At 37.3% G+C, this 23,241-nt stretch overlaps 1 protein-coding gene across 1 annotated transcript in view; it reads right to left on the minus strand.

The window, feature by feature from the left end:
- Positions 1–23,241, minus strand: part of EYS (EGF-like photoreceptor maintenance factor) — a 792,123-nt gene that overhangs the window by 37,000 nt on the left and 731,882 nt on the right. The window contains exons 42-45 of the mRNA XM_054630570.2: positions 15,636–15,808; positions 6,149–6,331; positions 888–1,054; positions 553–697 (exon numbers count right to left, since the gene is read on the minus strand). Coding sequence (XP_054486545.2) covers positions 553–697; positions 888–1,054; positions 6,149–6,331; positions 15,636–15,808 — 668 coding nt within the window. The remainder of the gene's footprint in view (positions 1–552; positions 698–887; positions 1,055–6,148; positions 6,332–15,635; positions 15,809–23,241) is intronic.

Here is a 23,241-nt window from a genome sequence, read left to right on the forward strand (position 1 = left end):
TGATCTGGTAGGAGTTGAAAACAGATTAATAAAACTTCAATATCAGTTTTGAGGTAAAAATTATTATCTGCTTGATAAATATTTGCAAAAGGAATTAGCTAAGTCCTGCCTCGAGACCTAGGTCATAATGCCAGGAAAAAAAAAAATCTGCTGTCTTTCAGAAAGAAGTTTTCAGTGTGCAATCTATTACCCAAACTAGCACTGCCAGTCACAGTGGAAGCAGAATCTAAACTACTTCAGAGAAAGGAAGTAATTTTGAAGTGATGCTGTCGAACAGGACACATAAGAAGAGGTTACATGGCAAACATTACAATGGAAAACTTCCATTTTAGCAGAAATGGAAAGTATTAAAATTATTTAGCAATGCCTCTTTTTGCATCATCTTAGTGATCTTAGTTTCTTAGTTCTCAGAGTGAAATAATGAAAAAGCCACAGGAAATTCAGCCAAGGAGATTCTAGTTTGTTTCCTGATAAAGCAGAGATTGCCTATGAAAGAAAGATAAACAATCTGATGCATGTAATAAAATGAATTGAAAATTGTGCAATCTTTACCTTGAAAGCCATTCTTAAATCTGGGTCCCTTTGGTAGGAGCTCTGGAGTGTACTCACGATAGCCTCCTAAATAAAACTGACTGAAGACATTGAGTCCAACCAGCCTTCCAGGAGAAGTGACAGTTTTATTCTTCTGATCATCCACCTTTCAATGAAACATTAATACTTGTTACAAAAAAGGGGTTTGCCTTTATTTAGGAACTTCTAGTGAAGAAAATCCTCCCAGCTTTACAAGGAAGCACAAAAATAATAATTACATTTTCCATGTAAAATGTGAAAAAACACAGAGAACACTTTCATCTAAAGGCTATCCTAAGGATATCCTTCTTTTTTACCTTCAGCCAGCCTTTCTGGAGATTTCTGCCAAGATGGATGACATGAATATTGAGTGTCAGATCGAGTGGTTTGCTAATGATTGTTGCTGTGCCAGAACCTAGATTGTAGCTATATACCACTCTCCCATTACGGAGGCCTAGCTCCAAGAAATCATCTCCATTCAGACCTGAAAAAACAAAAGAAGGATAACTACTTATTCCAGGATTTAGTGAACATCAGTGTGTAAAATATACTCCAAATCCACTGAAAAATTAGCAATTTAGCAAAATAATAGCCAGGAAGCTTATGAGTTTACTATATATTTCTAATATTCTCTGTTTAACTTGTAATACTCTTTCTAGTATTATTTTGCATTTAAAATAGAAACTGCAGAGATTTTAAACATTTATAGGATTTTTGACAGAAGATTTTTTTCATACTACAGTTAAGTGAGTGATATCCACAAAACCTGTCAACCCTTCAGCCCTGGTGGATTTAGCAGTCATTGCTGTTCCTTCCCCCTGGAACATAAATAAATTTCAACTTCCTCCAAAATCTTAAAAAAAAAAAAAAAGAAAGAAAAAAAAAAGTTGAAATTTCAAGTTGCAGGTGAGAACAGGCCCTGAGTTAGTCCTGTTCCAGGATGCTTTCAGCTTTCATTATAGGTACTTCAAGAGCCTCAAAACCAGAGGACACCTGCTGCTTTGAGGCAAGGGGAGCAACAGGGACATGGCTCTGAAGAAGCTTTTGCAGCTTCTATCAGGCCCTTCAGCTGCCCTTGACTCAACAGCACCTGGAGATTTATTGCACCTGCCCCTGATTGAGGCAGCTCTAGGATGTTCATTGATGGAATTTCCTTGGTCAGCCAAGTGCTTTAATTCTTTAAGCCTTCTTTCAGGTTAGAACTGATTGATTTTCCAGTTTGCAGTAAATAATTTAATTTCTTTACATTTCGGCCTGCATGCTCTAAGTGTTGTTTGTGCTTTTAGTAACTACAGTGTAAAATGTCATTTGAAGGAATTTCAGTCTGACATAAAGCCCATGAGTAAGAGTTCAATTTCTGGACCTGGTCATGCAAAATAAACACATTTTTACACTGTCATCTTTAAAGAGCATTCAGTCTCTCTCCTCATGCAGGCAAGGGAGGAACCACCATTGTTTAGAGAAAACCTGATCAACTTGTTTTTTTATATCAACCCCAAACTTTCTTTGTTTATGGTAAAAGAATCAGGATACAAACAATGGTGAAAGTGAAGAATGTTCTCACTTGTGCCTTAGGATGACCCAAATTGAAATTCAAAGCCATCCATTTCTTTTTACAACTCTCCTGTGAATTCAAGCAATTCAGTGCTCAATTTCATGCCCATACATGGTATTTTATTTGATATTTTCTTCTGTTTTCATAAGGTATTTGTTTCAGGGAAGGTCTCCCTATTTGCTCCTCCAGTGTCACATGGTGGCTGCCATTTAAAATGTGTGTTTTGATGCCCCTGTCTCAAATGCATGGGAAATTTTCTTCATTTGCAGAAGATAAAGTAGTCTTTTCCCCAGGAAACAATGCTACTTATATTGACCTCCCACTAAAGCTCTGCACACAGCTGCTTCACAGCCAAAACTGCCATATTCCCCTTATCTCATATCCTGGAAATGAATCTGGGGTTTACTGTGCTTTTTCTATACAGAAGTTTGTTTTTTCTATAGAGTTACTATTCTGATGCAATAGGAATCTATAGAAAAAAGAAAAGTAAATCCTTATTCCAAAGAATATAAATCCACTGCCTCTGTAGAAAGTGTGCAGCTACATTCAGTTGTATAGAACACAAACACTATTCATTTTTTATTACAATGATTGGTTCATGATTTATTCATAAACTGAATGAAATCCCATTGCTTTCAGTTACACTGGCACATTACCAGTGAAGGACTTCCAAACTGAAAATAGCAATTCTTTTAAAAAAACCTTTACTAAAGTTTCTGTTTTCAGCAGTGTCTAAAATGTATTTATGTCATTTGACCAGCAAAACTAGGGGAAGCACATTAAAGACAAACTGTTATTTAAAAGGCTTTTTGATTTTTTAAAATGCTTTTCAGAATTAAAGTGTGTTAAAGACATGCAATGTAGCAGTGTCAGTACTCTACAAAACTGACTGGATAGTGAAGATAGTCATAGAATCATAGACTGTGGAGAGGTTGGAAGGAACCCTAAAGATTATCTAGTCCCAACACCCACTGCCATGGGCAGGGATACCATTGACTAGATTGAGTTGCTCAAGGTCTTATCCCTGGCCTTGAACTCTGTCAGGGCTGGGGTAGAATAAAATAATGTTAATAGTTTGCATAAATGAGACAGCTTTAAACTTTAGCTATGTATTGGGACAGAATTTTATAGTAACTCACAAGAGGTTAGCTATGAAATTGATGCCTGTGGTTTGGGCAGAGTCAACACTGGAGGGGAATCAGATAGGGTGCTGCAAGAGAATGTTGACTACAAGAAATTGGATGAAATGGAGAAAGGGGAAAATTTCAAATTAAATATTAAAAAATGCTTCCTTAGTGGAAGATCACTAGCTGTGAAAACCCTCATGCTTCTCCTGTTGAGAGCGCTATTGCTCAACACTCAGGAAATTGTTAAAACAAGAGCATCTTTGGTAAGAAACTGCTTTTGTTGTTAAAATGTGGGGTGCTCAGTCTACCCAACCATTAAAACTAAGGAGAAAATCACAAATTATCAACAACATTTTACCATCACCTCATTGTTCTGTGTTTCTTGAGCCTTGCCCTTGGCAGGTGTGCTGCTGCCCACCCGTTGTTCGACGTGGGGATGCAGCAATGCCTGACTGCTGTACCACAGTGCTCACACACACAAATCATATGCAAAGTAATAAAAAGCCAGGTTTCTGCCTGGCAACTGCATAACAAGCCCAGAATGCTAGTATTCTCATTAATAAAAATGACACCAGTAAAACTTTTTTTAAAAACTCGGTTCAGTCAAATATGATTCCAAGACCTACATTCCACAATGACTTCTGACAGTTCAGGGTACACCCTGCAGGCAGGCCTTTTTGAGACAAATTTTAGTGCAATGTATCTTTTATACTTAAGCAATTTTTTTGGAGTTCTCCTTTGATTGTTGTAAAAAGAATCAGATTATTTCATACCATTGGTGTTCTACATATCGCATTTGCATTTTCTCCATCCTGAATAAAGACAATGAATTAATTGGTATGATTTTTGTTTGGTTACATTTCTTACAATTGGAAATGTTTCAAACAGGTGTTAGAAATTCAGTTCCCAAGGCTTCAGAAACATGTTTGAATGTGGTGGTTCATTCTTGTTGTTGAAAAGAACTTCTAATGATTTCTTTGTGTTCATATTACAACAGAGCTTCTTATAAAAATTTAATGGTGCAGACATTGGCTTTTGAATGCTGTTTTCTGAATGATTAGATGGAAAGGTTTTAGGTAATTACAACTCCGTGCACCATTTCTGCTCAGCTACCCAAAAAAGAAAGACAATATTTCATCCATCCACAAAAATTAATAACAGCTAGTGACAGAAAAAGCTGCCTGCGAGTGAATGGTGACTGTCACAGGATTAAAATGTGGCAGGATCAGAGCTCTACCTGGATGTAGTTAAAATGATGGGAATGGAGTTCAGTTAGCAGGATCAACCAGGTTTGATCAATCAGTCTCTTGCTGAAGTTTGGGAAAAAACTTAGCAAATTCTGATTTCCACACAGATAGAAGCAGAGCTAAGTTTTGAGTTTAAATCCATTCAGAGTGGTTAATACCAATCTGTGTAGGCTAATTTGGGTAATCAAACTGATAAATTAAGTACCAGGGTCTCATAGCACACTAAAGTGCTGCTGAGCTGCACTAGCTAAATTTGACAGGATGTTTGCAAATGAAAAGTAGCAGATTTAATTATATCATAGATAAACTGCTGAGCTGTCCTACACTAACAATTTTTCATTTGCATTGCAATACACTAACAGTCTGACTCCTGCAAGTCTGCCACAAGGAGAAAGGGGAAGAAGCCTCAGAGGGTATAGGAGTTTAAATAAAGAAATTTAGTAGAAAGAAAAACCTAAGAAAATATCAAATGTATTAACATAGCACATGAGGTATCCCCTGTATCCTATTGACATGGTATACTGCAATAGCTTTGTTAGATATATATGTAACTGCATAATGCCTCCCCAAAACTGATTTTTAATAATGCATTTTGGGACCTCAGTATGTTAAAACAACAAATAATAATTTGTCCCCTACTTCATCCTTCTGAAACATTAATTTTCTGACACTGTTCAGCATAAGTGTAGGGTTCCTGTAGGTCAAGGGCCATATCTGCAAAACTTGTGTGATGTTTCAGATATGGTAAAATACCTACTAAAGTAGTAGAGAATTCTATCACACTTAAATCACTCTCCTGCTGTGATAGGTTTAGACATAAGACACATCATCCAACCTCCCTTCTCAGCTTCAACAATTCCATAGGACAGCTCCAAACCCAAAAGCTAGGTCATGCTCCAATTGCAGAAATTATTAAGATAAAAATAAATTTTCCTTCTTATGAAGTATCTATGACTGGTTTATGTCTGCATCAAATTATATAAACTTTTCCTCAACTTTCATTAGTATTATGGCTTTTGTTTGGAGTAATGCTGAGATGGACAGAGCACAGGTATTGTTACCCATGCCCTGCTGACACCATGCAGGCTGCCACAAAGGGGTGCTGTGGAGAGATACCTTAAGTATTGATAAAGTCTTAGTACAAATACTCTAAGTAGATTTAAATAACTTGCTTCTCAGCTGTGTTAATCAGACCAAATTGAATGCTTTGCTACACAGACTTTAGCTCAAATTACTTGTGGCTAGCTTGGGTTAACTTGCATTGAGAGATCTCAGGGTTTAGGGTCTCCTATTTTATGTGAATAACACAGAGTTCAATGATCAATAATGAAATTTATGTTAACAACTGAAAAAAGGGAACCTTGGCCTTCAGGTTTCCATCAATTTTGTTCAGAAATACATTACCTCAGATTAATTGTTGACTTCAATTACTGGAAGCAATTATATTTCTCCTTAATAAAAAGAAACATTTCTACAACCTGTTAGATTTCTTTGTCTTTACAAAACAGTACAGTTTTGAAGGGATTATTTTCCCACTAATTACATTTTATCTTAAATAGAATCAAGAGAAACCTGTGCATATTTTTTATCCTATTTGTTCAATAAGAATTTGACAGCTTGTAAGGATAAGTGATACAAATAAAGCCTACCTTGGCCCTTCTGTCCAGTGAAAAAAATCAGGTTATCTTGTAAAGCTGACTGGTGGTTTGCCAACTGAAATTTCAAGCGAAATTCATAGTAGAAGGTGATATTTGGGATTGTAGAATAAGCTAGGAATGAGGTATATCCAAAGACATCTGTGCCGCTGAAACTTGGCTGAGTAATATTAATAGCTGTATTAAAAAAAGAGTAAATTCAGTGTTAGGGCAAAAGGTCCAACAGACATTTTAAAAAATGAATTTTTGGCAACTACTGCCATCTCCTGGATTCTAGGTAACATTACTACAAATAACAGTAATATTTAATCAAGACTCAGACAGACAAAAGAAAATACAGAAAGAAATTTTCCTGTTAAAGGAAATGCCATCTCTAACAGGAATTTGAGTGAAAGTGAGTACAAGAATGTGCTGACAAGGTTATGGAATGATAATTCTTCACAGGTAGAAGAAATAAGAAAAAGAAGCATCATACAAGTATGAATTTGCAGCACAGTGAACAGGACCCACATGAATTGCAAATAAAATCAAGTCTATACCTGTCTGTACAGAAAACAGAGCGCTGGTGCTGAGTACCCACATGGCTCCTAGGGCTGGCAGCCAGTAGCCAGACTGCTGTAGTCAGTTCCTGGAGCTGATGCTCAGAGATCACATAGTGCTTGTATTGACAACATGGTTCAGTAAAAACAGGAGAAAGGAATGACAGCTTAATCCTGAAAGGTCTGGGACTAGATTTAAAAGATTCGAGCAGTTACCTCCAACCAACCTGCACCCCAAACGTGACTGGACACAGCTTTATTAATGAAGGCAGTGTGAGGGATGGGGGGAGGAAGGAATACAAATCTGCACCATGCACAAACCACATGGGGAAACGCTAGTCAAGGATTATAATACTCCCCAGGTAAATCTATATTAGCCTAAGTTCATCTAAGCACCTAAATGCTTACAGGGAGGGAGAAACAATACCATGTAATTATGAAAATGTCATCACCACCTCCAGAGTGTGGAATCTGTTTCTAAATTTGCAGCCTGGGAAAGCTGCCATATTTGCAATGATGTGGCAGGAATTTCCTTGATACCTGCATCTGAGAAAAGGTGCAGACACAGGCATGGAAAACCTTTTCTAGCACAGACTTGGAATTTGCAGCAGTACAGAGTGTACTGTCCCATTTATTGAGCACTACTCCACACATGTGGCACATTATGCCTTGCTCTTGATCTTAGATGGGAGCCAGAAAATATGAAACAGTGGTTTTGTCCTAATTAGCAGGACACTGGAAATGAGTCTGAACACAACCTCAAGCTTCAGACCTCTGTGAGTCATGGACTGAATTGGAGGCACAACACAACTCCCCCATATTTAAATCTCATGTTAGTTTTAATCCACTCATATTCCCTTAGATTACTTGAACATGAAGGAGTCTCAAATTCTGTATTTTTGCTAATTTAGAAAAATATGACACACAGACTGCTTCTTTGATGCAAAGTATTCTTCCTTTCTTTTTTCCTTTCTTTCTTCCCCCTTCTTTTGGGTGTCTTTATGTTTATTTAATAAACCACAAAATGTTTAAGAGACGAGAAGATTTTAAAATAAAGAAGTCCTTTGTGCTTATTGTTTTTTCCTGCTTCGATTTAAAATGGGAAAAGCAAATTCTCTCATGTACCTTCGCAGAGCCAGGTAATTTGGTTTGCTGGCAGACATCACTGAAGAGTCTATTCCTGATAAGTTATTCCCAACAGGGGATAATTCTTTATGCCCAGGATGAGGTATGCCTTTGTGTCAGCTGTTTCCTAGGAGCATTCTAAGTGGGGCGTTATTTTCTTGCCTTTCTTCTTGCTCCTTCCAGTATTCCATATAGAGCTGGATTAAAGATTGACAAAAGGCCTTCTCAATGCAAGGAAGCCACAGACCTGTTGGAACAAGTCCAGAGGAGGCCACTGAGTCAATCACAGGGCTGCAACACCTTTCCTGTGAAGACATGGAAGAGTCTGAGAGAGCTGGGGCTGTTCAGCCTGGAGAGGAGCAGCTCTGGGGAGACTTGTAGCAGCCTCCCAGAACATAAAGAGGGTTTACAAGGAAGCTGGGGAAGGATTGCATGAAGACCATATGGAGCTATACCTCCATCAGGCACATAGTCCTGAAGGGGATAGTACTTTTTAAGGCAGTAAGAGTCCTGTGGGTATTTTTAATGGAAACTGTGACGCACTATTTTGGTTTACATATTCACAGTTTTCTCCACTGTGCTGAAGAAGTTTCTCACACCTGGTAGAAGTCAGATGCAGTATTAATTAACCACCCTATCCTTAGCAGGTAGGCACATGTTTGCAAATAGTCCTCCCTATGCTGGTCTCTGGAGAGTAAAATGTATTTAGAAATGTTAATTAGTAACGAGTCAAAAGCTTATATTTCTGGCTGACTCAATCTATCTAGCTTGACAGCTATTCCATATTTTGTCTGTCTCTGAACTGCCACTTACAGATTTTATAGCACATTTTTAATCATGTTTCTTGTCTACACCAAGTATTGTTTGTCAAAAGATCTTTATCGAATCACATAAAAAAGTGAAAGGTCATCAGTAAATGTGCATCAGTGTTTGAGATTCACTTCATACAATGATCTTCATTAATTTGACTTTAATGCAGACTAGTTTACCATAGTGGTACATATATTTAACTTAAAAATTGAAAGAAAAAGTAATAATCCTGTATGAAAAATACAGCATTTGGCAAAATCATGTGAAACAAAACAGGTCCACCTTTCTTATAATTCTCTACCTTTTCATTATAAAGCTATGGAGCCAAGACTGCAGAAAATTGCATAATCTTTTCCTTGGAACACAGTCCTTCTAAACAGTATTTGTAAAATGTTTGAGGCTGGTTGAATTAGCAGAGGGCACAGCTATCTTCACTGGGTTATTTTTCTTTTCCAGTCTGGACATCATCCAAACTGATTTCTACTCTTGCTCTTGTAGTGTACAGTCTGAAGTGGTAGAGAGCAGAGATGTGTCCCAAGAACTTTGATTATGAGCCGTGCTCGCACACTCCAAGTAAACACTGTGACTAAAATACACATTGCTCTGACAGAGTACTGAAGTCTTTTATCAACTTTTTGTCCTTGATCTTGTCCTGTGTCTCCCTGTCAGTTCTATGTCATTCATCATTCTGCTTTTCTGCATTCCCAGTATTGAGCAAGTAATAATGAATGATATGTCCCATTGACTCACAAACAAATAATGACAAATTATCCCATTATATAAATGTATCGATGTGGTTGACTTCTTACTTCCCTAATATTGTATATCTCGTCAGAGCTGAGCACAAAAAATGGGAGATAGAAAAAATCAACTATACTTTGAAAAAAATCTTAGAGGCTCAATTTCACTTCTGAATCCTCTACCCTCCCCCCCCCAACTGGCACAAGGTGATGGGGCACATGGGTTGTGGATGAGGCTACTGCCATTCCCCCCCCTCAGAGAAATACTTCATACTCTTTCCCCATTCCAGTATGGGGTCCCTCCTATGGGAGACAGTCCTCCATGAGCTTTTCCAACATGAGTCCTTTCTATGGGCTACAGTTCTTCACAGCATGGGTTTCCCACAGGGTATTGAACTGCTCCAGTGTGGGCTCTTCTCTTCATGGGCCCGCAGGTCCTGCCAGACCCTGCTGTGGTACAGGCTTCCCATGGGGTCACAGCCTGGGATCCTCCATGGCCTGCAGGTGGATATCTTCTCCACTGTGGGCTCCATGGCCTGGATGGGGACAGCTGCCTCACCATGGTCTCAACCCTGGGCTGCAGGGGAACCTTGCCACGCAAACCCACTTTGCTCACTGGAAACTCTGGGATGTCCAAGGAGGAAAAGATAAGGGGTGTTAGAGCTGCAGGGTGGTGCAGTGCCAGCTGAGGGTTCAAGGTGGTAGTAAAATACTCCTCATGTCTGTAAGACTGTTGTATCAAGAGTTAGTGATCCACTTAATGGCTCATTCAGGTGTATGACTTTCCCTCCCCGCATCCAGGACTTATGGAATCCTTTTGTCTGTCTTGTGGCATCAGTAATTATGGAGTCATCAGTTTTACTCTGGGAACTGAAATTTGAAATAATAAAAGTGACTTCACTGCTCAGAGATGAAACTATGATTGTGAAAAACTGCTAGTACAGCAGTGACATTAATAGTGTATGAGTGTGCCTGTATGTGTGTTTTACAATTTTTATGACATTCATCACATTGGAGGTGCGGGGGAAATAAGGGCCCAGTGAAAACAAAATAACTGAGAAAATAAATTCTCTTAAACAGTAAGAAGAGCAACCCTGCAGTTTTTTTAGCTGAGGAAATTCCCTTTAGGCATCTGCTACCACCAAACTGCACAACTCAGTCTGCAGACCCAAACAACTCTGAAGGTGACATTGAGTGCCAAACATAGCTGCACAGAAACAATTCGCTTGCAGGCTGATTTTCACTCTACAGAACTTGAAGCAAGTGACTATTCCCACTTTAACACTTTGAAATTAATTTTATACATGGGGGAATACATCCCACAGAAAACCTGCTGGAATTCTTGGGGCTGTGAAACATTACTATAAGTGTTGCTCAGAAATGTTTCAAGGAAGAACCTTCCAGATTGCAGCGAATGACCCTTTCCAGGGTGTGTTTGCTAAATACAGTGTCACAGTTAGGACTCAGCTTCATGTTGTCACATATGTGAACATATGTGAAACTAAACCACTCAAGTTTGGTCTAAAACACTGCAAATGACACAATTACTCATTTTAGCAATGCCCATGCCTTTGAAATCCTTCTCCCTTTAAATCTGCATTTGTACTTACAAAGTGCTTGCTCTTGATTCTCGGCTCAACAAAAGGCTTCATGTTATGACCAACATCTCCCCAAAAGAACCCCATTTCTTGTGCAACATCATATTACCAACAACACCAGGTGTACATTTCCAGTCCTGGTGAATGAACCATTCCTGCTTCACTTGCATTTAGAAGGCCATTACCATCCCTCAGTACAATGATACACTGATATTTACTATTTAGGAATTCTGCATCTTATATATCAAAATTTCTTACACTCAGATATTTCAAATGTTGTGATCTTATATTTTACAGACTTTATCAATCTCCTGTACAAACCAGGAAAGGCTTCCATTCTGTGATTAGATAGAAGTGTAAAAAAAAATAGACAAAAAGAAATAAAGGCTGATTACAGGGACGGTAGCAATTTAACAACTCTAATCAAGTCTGTGATACTAAACACTGGAGGAGATATATAGTGTGCAAAAAACAAAATGCAAGCAACTTTTTGCTAATTTAAATGTGAAAGGAAATTTGTCAAACTAAGGGCTTGAATGCTGGCTGCTTTCACACGAATCTACTGAGAAGCCAGAGCTCAATAACTGGACTCAAATTATATAGATCCCTTTATCTGCAGTTTAAAAAAGCAAAGTCATTTGGGGGAATTAGTCAATCTGCCCATGTGGACATAGGCTCTATAGTCTTATAGTCTCTTTTCCAAAATGTTGGGTATCGATGGTGTTTTCCTCTCCTTCCCTTCACCCCAACCCCCCAGCCAAGTTGGAGGCATTTAACAGAGGCATTTAACTCTGCAAATCAACAGGCAAGCCCCCCCTGCCCCAGGAGCCACCAGGCCATCACAGGTCCATCTCCATAATCCCAGAGCACAGACCACCACAGCAGACAGGACCCAAAATAAGGATTCAGAGGAAGGAACATCTTGTCCAGATCCCTCCCAGGGCTGTCAGGATACCCCAGCCCTAGTGGCAAGGTGTGACACTCCCCATGGTGAGTCAATAGTGGGTCACCTTTTGGACAGAGGGGTGTAACTATCATGGGGTATGGGACACATTATGAGATGTAGGTGAAGAGCATTTTGGAATAGCACAGGACTTATGGGGGTCTAAAAGAGAAAATTAGGTGATTTGGGGAGGAATGAGTGAGGAAAATAGAGGGATACAGAGACAATAAGGGCCAGGCACGTGTAAATAGATCAGAATGCTTGTCTGGCCATGTCCTCCACCTGATCAACGTGGCCTGTACACTCTTCTGTTTTATACTAACATTCCCCCTCCCTTTGGCCCATTATGCTGTAGCTGTGTAGGTTCCTGAGAGACATTTCAATGTATAATGGTCAACTTGCAGCCAAAATAACATGGTCATCTAATGATAAAAGCAAGAAAAATGTGTAGTGAGAGATAATGCATCTTGTTATGTATGTTTGGAAAAATGGACATGCTTTTGGAAGCTTTCATTGATGTCTGAAACAAGCATAGCATAACAAATAAACTCAGAGCTGTCACCAGCCTGCTTAGACAGCAGTATGCTCCATCTGATTCAGAAATGTAAGAAAAGTCCTTGTTAGTCCCAGACCTTGTGTATTTTTCCATATTTATATACATTTGTCTAACAGAAATTACTATCTGTCCTTACATTTTTGCCTCATTTGTCATATTTACAATTGTCCTATAATTTTCTTCACTTTTTGAGTGTTATGCATTTCACATAAAATGATGCACATTAGCTTGTCACAATTTGGTTTTTCTTAGTTTTTTTCTATTTTTGTATTTTTTTTTCCATTTAATAGTGACAATAATTTTATTATAACTTTTCCTTACTGTCACCGACATGTTTTATGAAAATCCTTTCACTAGGATTTTTCTCCTGAGAAGCTGAGAAGCCTCAGAAAAGAAATGTAAACAATAACTATCTGATGGCTGTGGAATGTGGTCTGGAGATGGTTTACCAACAGGTGCATCTTTGACTGGTCTCATGTGAATTGTTTTTACTTAATGACCAATCCCAGTCCAGCTGTGCCACACTCTCTGATCGGTCACAAGATTTTATTATGAATTCCTTTCTAGCCTTCTGATGTCTCCTTTTTCTTTCTTTTGTATAGTTTTAGTATATGGTTTTCTTTTAATATAATAATATCATAAAATAATAAATTAGTCTTCTGAAACATGGAGTCAAGATTCTCATCTCTTCCCTCATCCTGGCAACCCTCAAACACCACCACAGTGTACATAATTGCTGTTGTTCTTAGCATGACTTCCAACCCTTAGCAGATGGCAATTGGAGCTCTGATAGGGGGAAGATCTGTATCTGTGGGCTCATTTATGGCTCTGTCCACATCTTTATTTATCCTTACTGTGTCTTTTGCAAATAATCTCTATTGTTAGGAGCAGCCAAGCTGGCATGAAATTGCAATTCTATTTGGTACATTAGTTATATTCATTTTTTCAAATAATCACTGTGACATCTCACTTGTTCTGTGTTGATGAAAACCAACTATTATTTGACAAACATTTTGATAAACAGCTTTTCTTCAGTGTTTCAGACATAAAGTATCAAGCATTACATTGTAATCTGAATAGTAGAGACAATATTATTGTGTATCTTAAACAAAAGATGATTAATTTAAAATCTGTGCTTCTATGTTTTAATTTTTTATGGATCATTTCTTTCTATTAAATTTATTATCTGGGACACACATTTTGTCATAGTAAACAATTAAGTGTGCCTTCTGCTTCTAAAATAATTTAAATTGTTCTATCATTTTAATTAGGCAATCTATCATTATCTTTAAGTATCTCCCAGAAGCATGGCTTTAATGCTGCTGGGGCTATCCATAAGGATACATCCAGATTCCACTGCTGTGTGGCTCTCTTTCTCTCTTAGTTTAAGAAAATGGGATAAAGGGGCCTCTTGCAACTCAAGACTTCTGTCTGTGTTCAGGTTATTTCTATTCCTTCTAAATTGTTAAGATATGGTTCAATAAAATAATTTTTCATATTTCAATAATAGATTTTTATGTTGTCAGCTGATTACCTTAGATTTATCTCCTGCAAAGCTGAACATTCTTTCCCATTTTGCTTGTTTATAGTGATGTTCCAGACAGTTTTACCTTTCTACTTATTAAAATTAATTCTTTCTCTGCTTCCAAAGACTCCAGTTTTGTAGACCAATCAAACTAATGAATTTCTGTAGTTTCTCTCAATTTAGGCTCTCAATTTTTATGTGGTCTCTCAGTTTAGAGACAATTAAATACAAAGATCTGCAGAAGAGCCTCATTGAACAGCTACAAGGAAAAAACATTAGATGATACTCAGTGTTGACAGAAACAGTCCTAGCCTTAAATACAGAACAGTGGGCTCTGACCTCACCATCAGCTTTCCAAGGAAGAGGTGCTGGAAATTTTAATAAGCACTTTCCTGAATATGTCAGTGTACTCATAAAAGAAAACAGAATGGGAAACAAAGAAAACAGAGATGGGTTAAGTAAGGGCAGAGAGTAAGATAGAAAAATGTCAGACAGCACTGTATAAAGCAGTGGCATTATCAGACCTTGAATATAGCACCCTGAATCAGCTCTGGAGCCTCATTTTAAAAAGGATGCAGTGGAATTGAGAAGGAACAAAGAAATGCAGCTTGGATGACTAGAGATGCAGCAAATGAAGTCCCAGTGTATTTCTACTGTAAATTAGGAAAGGTTACCAAGAAATTATCATACATGTTTCATATATTCACTTCTACTATTTGCTATCAAGTATCATGATTAGATGAAAACAGATAAAACATATTTGTTCATCTACTGAAAATTTTGGAAATAAAAATTTTAAATAAGACTTAAATATGTGTATGATATGACATACACCAACCTGATAATTGTTTAATATTTATTTGAAAAGGCACTTCATGTGCACCACTAAATAAGCTCAGAACCAATGATTATTTTCTATATGTAGGTTTTTCAATCTTTTCTGCTTGCTGCATTCGCTGTTAGGGGAAAGAATTCCTCGGATGTTCACACACAGGAATTCCTGACCTAGAACAATCATTATAATCAATGCTCAAGGAATAAAAGTCCTTTCTTTGACAATGTTAGTCAAAATGACCTATTTCCTTTGCTTTATTATTTTCACTTCATCCTGTCTCCTGTTCCACAGCAAAGCACTTAGTAAATTTTAAATTGTCCTTCTTTTTGACCTGAACAATTAATCAAATTATTCTATATGGTGGTATTTTTGCAATTCAGAAAGTATTACTTTTACACTACTTTAATATGCAAAATGTACAAAGTAATACTTCTGTAAGCAGATGAAAAATCAAACTACAGGAGAAATTGATTTCTCCAAAGGAACTCTCACTTGAATCTCAGTTTTTCTCCAGGTGATTTATTAAAACTTCAAATGCTACCTGATATTTCCCAGCTTCTCTGAGTAAAAACTCTCAGCTTCTTTGATCCCTCTGTCTACCTTTCTCTGGCTGGAACTTTAATGAAACCACACACGGGAAGGGTGATCAGCTTAGCCATTCTTTGTGTGTGACTGGGTTTTGGGCTGTATTTTTAGGTGGGGAGGTTGTGACTTTCAGTGTTTTACCTTCAAAACCTTTGACATGTTCCTTACCACAGCTTCTATGAATGATAGAAACTATGACCAATGCATGAAAAAAATGTTTCTTACCATCACTGCAGAGGATGCCGGACCTTCCATATGGACACAAGCAAACAGCATCTCTCTTGGACTTTGGAAAACATGTAGCACCGTTTCCACATGGATTTTCATCACAAGTTGCAAACTGGCAGAGTTTTCCAGTGTAGAGTTTAGGGCATTCACAATACCAATTTTCTTCATCACTGATAAATTTAAATTACAACAAACAAAAAAGTGTAAGCACCAAGATGCATTTAAAACAAGCAGAATAGGATTTACACGTAGAAAAAATCTGTGACATCTGACTTATGGTTGTAATAGATCTCTGCTTTTACTAGTGTTCCTGGCATTAAACATGCCAGAATGCCTTACTAGGACTTGAAATAACAGCTTCTTTTGGGTTTAATTTTAAATTTTATTTTTCTTTATTTTGCTGGTGAGATTTGTGACTTTTCTAATGTCTCACTAGTTGTTAGTGCTGCATCTTTCATAGCATAATCAAAATAACTGCTACAGTCTTCTATTATGTCTAAAAAAATGAAAGCATGTGAGAACAAAAAATGAAAGTTACTAGTTTATTTTGCAAATGGAAACATCATTTGTATATTCAGATACTACATACAGTTTGTATGTATACAGTAGGATGCAGAAAATCCTGAAATATGAACACTTGCAGTAGGGATTATGTTGAACTTGAAACAGAATAAACAGAACATCTCTGCTATCATATAACTTATGTTCTCAGTCTTATAAAGAATATTAGAATAGGCAAGGATAAAAATAAGTTGTAACCAGACAAAACCGACATTTAGAAATGTACATATTCTGGTTGTACCAATTTTTTTTATAGTACACAAAGATAGCACAATGACAAATATGGCAGGAGAACCAAAGCAGATAGGAAAACAAAAGAGTGCAAGACATTCCCATCTATGACTTATTATAAATATAATTTCACAAAAGGTCTTATTTGATTTTCCCCTTATATTATGGCTAAAAATAGATGACAGCTAGATAGGTCAATTAATGTGGTTGCTCAGTATTCATGTACATCCTCAGTATTGAACAGAAACATATCTGCCTTTTACTTGAAAAGGTCACATGTGCCCTTGGGTATAAATGCAGAAGACATGGTGCATGTTGTATCAAATCACACTCATTGTGGTTTTCCAATAATAGCGTAATCATTAGGATGAGCACTGATAAAATTTCAAATACATGTGGTTTCTAAAAATTCATTATCTGCTTATAATAGCCACACAATCAGGTTTAAGAAAATAATCTGGATCTGAAAGACGTCCTGTATTTTTTAAAAGAGGGAAATAAGTAAGTCTTGTGACAGTCCTTGCTCAGAGCAGTTGATTAGTGTGTTCCTAAACTGACCACCCGCAGAGCTGGGGAGTGAGGATCTCAGCTTGAGAGTCTACCAGAATGAACCTCATGAATAATGCCTCCAGACACCTTTGCAAAAGAAAATTGCTATCAGCTGCAATAATAAATTTCTGTGTGTAGCCTATTCTATTTATGGATCTGCTGCAGACAGCACGAGAGGAATCTAAATGAGCTACTGGATTGCTTTCATTTGTGCAGTACTGAGAATCCTGCTTTCACGGGTTTTAGTATCAACATTACGCTGTTCAGCTAATTAAAAAAGCATTAATAAACTGAATTACTCCTGGAAATCTACAATTGTGGGTGATGATTTTTAGTTATCAAATGTATTCAGTTTTTTTATGGAAGAAAAGGTGGATCATCACTGCTGACTGCCATAAGACACAGACTTTAGTCCTCACCCTTAAAGAAAAAAATTTCATACATTCTTTTGGGACCTGTATATGCAAACATTGGCCATTACTTTTTATAGTCTTAATTTTGCTATTGTGGAGAAGATTAAAAATAATAGGTTTCATAACAAATGGTGAATAGTTTATGGTTTACAAAATGAGCAATGTTATGACATTTCACCATTGGTGCTGTAAGAGTCTAATAAAAAAGAAGAGTGATTCCTGATAAGGCAAAGAAAACAGTTTTTAAAAAGTTCTACAAAATAATATAAAACTTGAAAGTATAACAGCTAACCACAGAGAAAGAAAATAATCACATCCATTTCACAAAAATTAGTATACAAAGCCCCAAATAACTTATTATTTTTCAAAGCACGCTGTAACTGTACTAGGTTAAGAGAGGGACAAGATCTCCCATATTCTACTGAGTTAATCTCAGATGCAAGAAACACATAATGCTCGAATGGCCAAGAACTTTTCCCAGGTAGATTTCACAATTTCATGATGGCCTGCTACCCTTATAAATGCAAGAAGCAAATGAAAAAGGGCAGAAAATCAGAACAGTAATATCTTTTGTCTATGTTATACACCTGTGAATGACTCCAAGAAAAACTTACTGGGTAATTACATACATGAGCTGAAGAAAGTGAAAAACAAGGAAAATACCAGAATTTTGAAGCTGCAGAACAATAAACAAATTTGGAGTGTTCTGTGGAAATGTGTTATATGACTGTATTAAGGTTTGAGTTCAGATCCAGAGCATGGTTTTGCAGAAAATCTCCTGTTTGTCCCCTGTTGAAATGCCCTGTTCCACATTGTGTCTCTAGAGTACATGAACTAATTTCTTTTGGATGAACCTGCACCAGAACATTGTCTTAGAGGTCAGGTTGCTTCAGCTGTATGGACTCGGCATTCAGACCCAGACCAGGTCTAGTGTGAGTCAAAGCTTCTTGAAACATGAATAATGGGAATGTTGGGTCCTCAGCACTAATTGATTTGACCTGAAAATCCATGCCCGTTGAGCTACATTACTTACTAATGTGGATGCAGATTCATAAGCCATCAAAAGAAAATCATGCAGCCATGGTATATGTTACACAAAAAAAACCCCTCCAGATTTTACATGAGAGCACTGAAGAGCCCCAGGAGTAAATAGAGAAAAAAACCCCAAACAACCCCTAACTATTCAGAATCATATGAAGGAAGAAAGACACAAACAGTGAAAGCAAATGGGAGAAAATATAGAAATAGTGATGAAAAGGTGTGAAAGAGACAAGAGTGTTTCTAGAGCACCATCATCTCATGCCTCCAGGATTATGATACAGGGAAAAAAAGTGGAGGGGAAAAAAAGTGGAGGGAAAATGAACTATTCCCTGACATTCTTAAAGTCCTCTGAAATGGTAAGGGACGTATTTTGTATTACCATTTCCCATGTTAAAATATTCTTTTGATCTTTGGTTTAGATATTAGATTGGAAAGAAAGTCACCAAGAAATATTTGCATGATATGACATGATATTGGTAATTCAGTAATACAATTTCTCTCCTTGAATCAATGTTACATCAGTGATCTGATTTAATGAAATCAAAGTTTTCTGTAATATTGACAGCTTTGGGATACCAACCCAGATCATGGTAATTTATTTATTTAAAATATTGCACAATACAGAGGAGACTGAATTGTGTTACATTAGTGATCCAGTCACAGCTGTATTTAACCAGCTGTTAAAACCCTGCTTTTGACTTAAACCAATTCTGTTTTTGAAAGGAAAGTTTATAATCCCTCTTCACAGTGTGTCACAGACATCATCTGTACTCTATTGAGAGTGTTTTGTTTGACCAAAGAAGAGTATAATTTTCCATATCCCTGTGCTTTTTCTATTTCTAAAGTGGGAGTACAATGAGAGCAAATGCCCTTTATGTAGTTTTATGCAAGAGGGCTTCCCTGAAAGGAAGCACGCTCAACACCCATTAATAATGATTTTAAAGTCCCTTCTAACACAAAGCATTCTATGATTCTGTGGTTGTACTGTGTGTCACAATGGGTTCAATATTTAATGACATAGATTCTTTTCGTGCCTTCATTATATTATCTGTAACAAAGCTATGGAAGTTGGAGGGAACAGCTCCTTCAGTCAATAAGTAGTAGATGTACTTCAGTTTATTTTCAAGTTGTTACTATTCTGTTTTTGTAGCACTCTTGTTTTAAATTACTAGAAAATGAAAGGACCATCATACATTTTCAGTTTAAGCTTTAAGTTGAATTATGCTTCATGCAAAGATTCATTAAATTGCTTTCCAGAAAACACCAGCATAATGTAAAGGCAATTACAATCTCCCTTTGAAAGCTTTGTGTAATAGACAAATCCACGGAAGCTCTCTGCTGCCAGAAGGACAACCTTATCTCATCAATAATCTTAAAAATATCAAAGGACAATATATAAAGGAGGTGTTTCTTCCTTGTGCACAGCAGGTGTTTTTCAGTATATAATATATCTGCCAATCTTTTCTTCTATTATACAGCTCCCAAAATCAATTCAGCTTTCATGCTGCTTTAGTACTTTTCACTCAGGTTTCCTCAATTATGGTATCTTGTCTAGCTCTGAATGCTTTGTTATCTTTACTGTTTTGAATCATTTTTTCCTCTGTCGGGAAGCATTATTCTACAAGTTCTGTCAGTTTACTTTAATTTGCTTTGCCTTTCACTCAGAGGATTTTTGTATTGGGTTTGTGTGATTGGGTATTGGTAGTGGCAGGGGACCTACAGGGGTGGGAAGCTGCCAGAAGCTTCCCCCATGTCCAATAGGGCCAGTGCCAGGTGGCTGTGAGATGGACCTGCCACTGGCCAAGGCCAAGTCCATCAGCAACCATAGCAATGCCTCTGGGATAATGTTGTTAAGAAGCAGAAAAAAAGCCCTGGCAGCAGCCTGTGCTGGAGCAGGATCCTGGCAGGGCCATGGCCCCATGGAGAGAGGAGCCATGCTGGAACAGGTTTGCTGCCTGGACTTGTGTCCCTGTGCCCTGGGACACACACTGGAGCAGTTCTGAAGTACTGCAGCCCATAGGCCTTCCCACACTGAAGAAGTTCATGAAGGACTGTTTCCTGTAGGAGAAATCCCACACTGGAGCAGGAGAAGAATGAGGAGCCCTCTCATTGAGGAGGAGAGAGCAGCAGAGACTTGTGATGAAATGAGACTTGTGATGAAATGACTGCAACCCACATTCCCCACTCCCCTGTGCCACTGTGCGGGTGGAGGTAGAGAATTTGGAAAGGAAGTTGAGGCCAGAAAAAAAGGAGGGGTGAAGGGAAGGTGATTTAAGATTTGGTTTTATTTTCTCTTTGCCCTTCTCTGATTAGATTGGCAATAAATTATTTTTTTCCCCAAGTTAAGCCTGTTTTGCCCATGACAGCCTGACCCTTGAGCCTTTCATTATATTTTTCACTCCCTTGTTCAGCTAAGGAGGATAGAGCAGCTCTGGTGGGCACCTGGTGCCCAGCCACGCTCAACCCAGCACAATTTTCTAAACTGCTTTTCTTTATATGAAGGCTCTCTTTAAAGCAAGACCAAATCACTTGTGAATTAAGTTGGTTTAGAAAACTCATAGGGAAAATGTTTTGAGATTGGTTGGGTGCACTCATGGAGGAACTATTTTGCTTAAAATTTTCTTTGGGGCAGCCTTAGAGTTATACTGGTTCTATCACAGACTAAATAGGCCCTCACTTTTAAATGATGCTTCTGAATTATTTGATTTAGATTCAAATATTGGAGTGGAAAGATTACAATACCACTTCAAAAGGAGAACACGAGGGACAAAAAGGTTCCAACGCTTTGCTTGCCTTTTGTCAACACAGGAAAATTAGACCATTGTGTATAAACTGATTGAACTCTAGCAGCAAATTAATTTGTAGGACCCAAATAAAGGTTTATCCATCCCAGTCTGACAGAAATGAGCATGTGCTCTATCTTACCATTAAGCATATGCATTTCCTTGAGCAAGAACACACTCTTTAAACAATACCTAAACTGTAGAAAGTTTCCTGCATTTTGATTTAGCTGTGATTTAGGAAGGACAGAATTTGATTTATGGAAATAATGAAGGAAGAGAAAGTCTTGCTTATTGGCAGATTATCTATTTCAGACCTTCAAAAATGCCATTATTTTCAGGAGTTTAGGATGGTTTTAATTTATTTTGCAGTGTACTAATCGAACTTACTAACACAGCACTAACTTTTCAGGATCATGAAGCCTCTTCTGGGGTCTTTTATAAGCACTCTTTAGACTCCATTTTCCACTCAGTCAACATGCAGGATTCCATAACCATTCCATGAAGGATACATATCCATTAAAATGTATGATGCATGAAAAGTTCTGCCTGGTAACATGTCAGTTATGGCCATTCCTGTCACAAGAAGATGCACAATTGTGGTATCAAGCACCTCTAGATGTGTAACACTTAATGTGAGATGGTTAAGGATCCCTCAGAAAAAGTACAGCAAGTAATGGCTAGTAAAAAAAACAATCTATCTGAACAGAAATCCATTCCCTGGCCACATCTAGGAAGAGAAATAATGATCTTTCAGGCTGGATCCAGTGCTAGGGCTATAATTAGTTCTGACATTACTCCTTTCCCCAGTCTCAGTCTTTTCAGTTAAATCTACATTTTGTCCTTCCTTGTGTTTATGTGAAAAATAGTCAATAGATGTTGACATATGAAAATGTATTTATAAAAATTACTTTTTTTAAAGCTGAAAGGCTATGATTTTGACAATAAAAATTTTGGACTATATGAAATGTGTGCAGGGCAACATATAAATATTTTCAGCAGCATAAGGTTGAAGGCAGATCTCCACATCTTACTGAAATCATATGCAGACTAAATTCTGTTTGTCCTTCAAAAATCTATCATAATTTCTTATAACAGAAGATTTCCAATTGCTCTCAGTAGTCCCTAAGGCTCTAAACAGCCTTTGCTTCAATATATCTACTGTTTGCAGTAGGACTTGGGAATACCATACCCAAAGCAGTGACATTGAACATTGGCCTGCACCATACTGCTTGTTGCACTGCTTCCACTAAACTTGCATTGTATACTATTATTAATTTCTACTAGAAATTTAAAACAATCTTTAAGCACAAAACCACTAATTACTTCAATTTTAGATGAATTTATAAGTAGCAGAACTACATGACAGTATTTTCCAAGATTTCAGCCTCATTACAGACCAGCTGTAGTTTCCTAGAGTAATCATGAGGAGATGGGTAACAAAATTGCAGGGCAAAATCTTTAATAGTTTGTAAAATAACAGCATTTACTTTAAACACACAACATAATAACTTTGAACTATGATGGCTATATTCTAAATCCAGAACTGTCTACCTTGTAAAGAGGAAAAAAATATAGTGCAAATCTAGGTGGTCATTATGTTTTTCTCTCTTTATCAGTTTCTTACTAATTTCTTTTCCTGTTTCTAAAAGAGAAACAGGAAAAGAAATTAGTAAGAAACTGATAAAGAGAGAAAAACATAATGACCACCTAGATTTGCACTATATTTTTTTCCTCTTTACAAGGTAGACAGTTCTGGATTTAGAATATAGCCATCATAGTACATGGCTATATTCTAAATCCAGAACATTTTTTATTTATGTATTTATTATTTTGAACTTCCATAGATGAAAACTATTCCATTCTGAATTCAACTTACAGAAAGAAGCTTCCATAACCAATTCTTGATGATGTTGTCACTAGTTCTACCAATTTGCAACTTTAATAATCAGTGGCTCAGCACCTCTTTCATGTTTATTTAGCACCTGTTACCTTTTCTGTTTTAAAAACATTCTGAATCACAAGGGC

The sequence above is a fragment of the Agelaius phoeniceus genome, chromosome 3, assembly GCF_051311805.1.
Source record: "Agelaius phoeniceus isolate bAgePho1 chromosome 3, bAgePho1.hap1, whole genome shotgun sequence".
NCBI lineage: Eukaryota > Metazoa > Chordata > Aves > Passeriformes > Icteridae > Agelaius > Agelaius phoeniceus.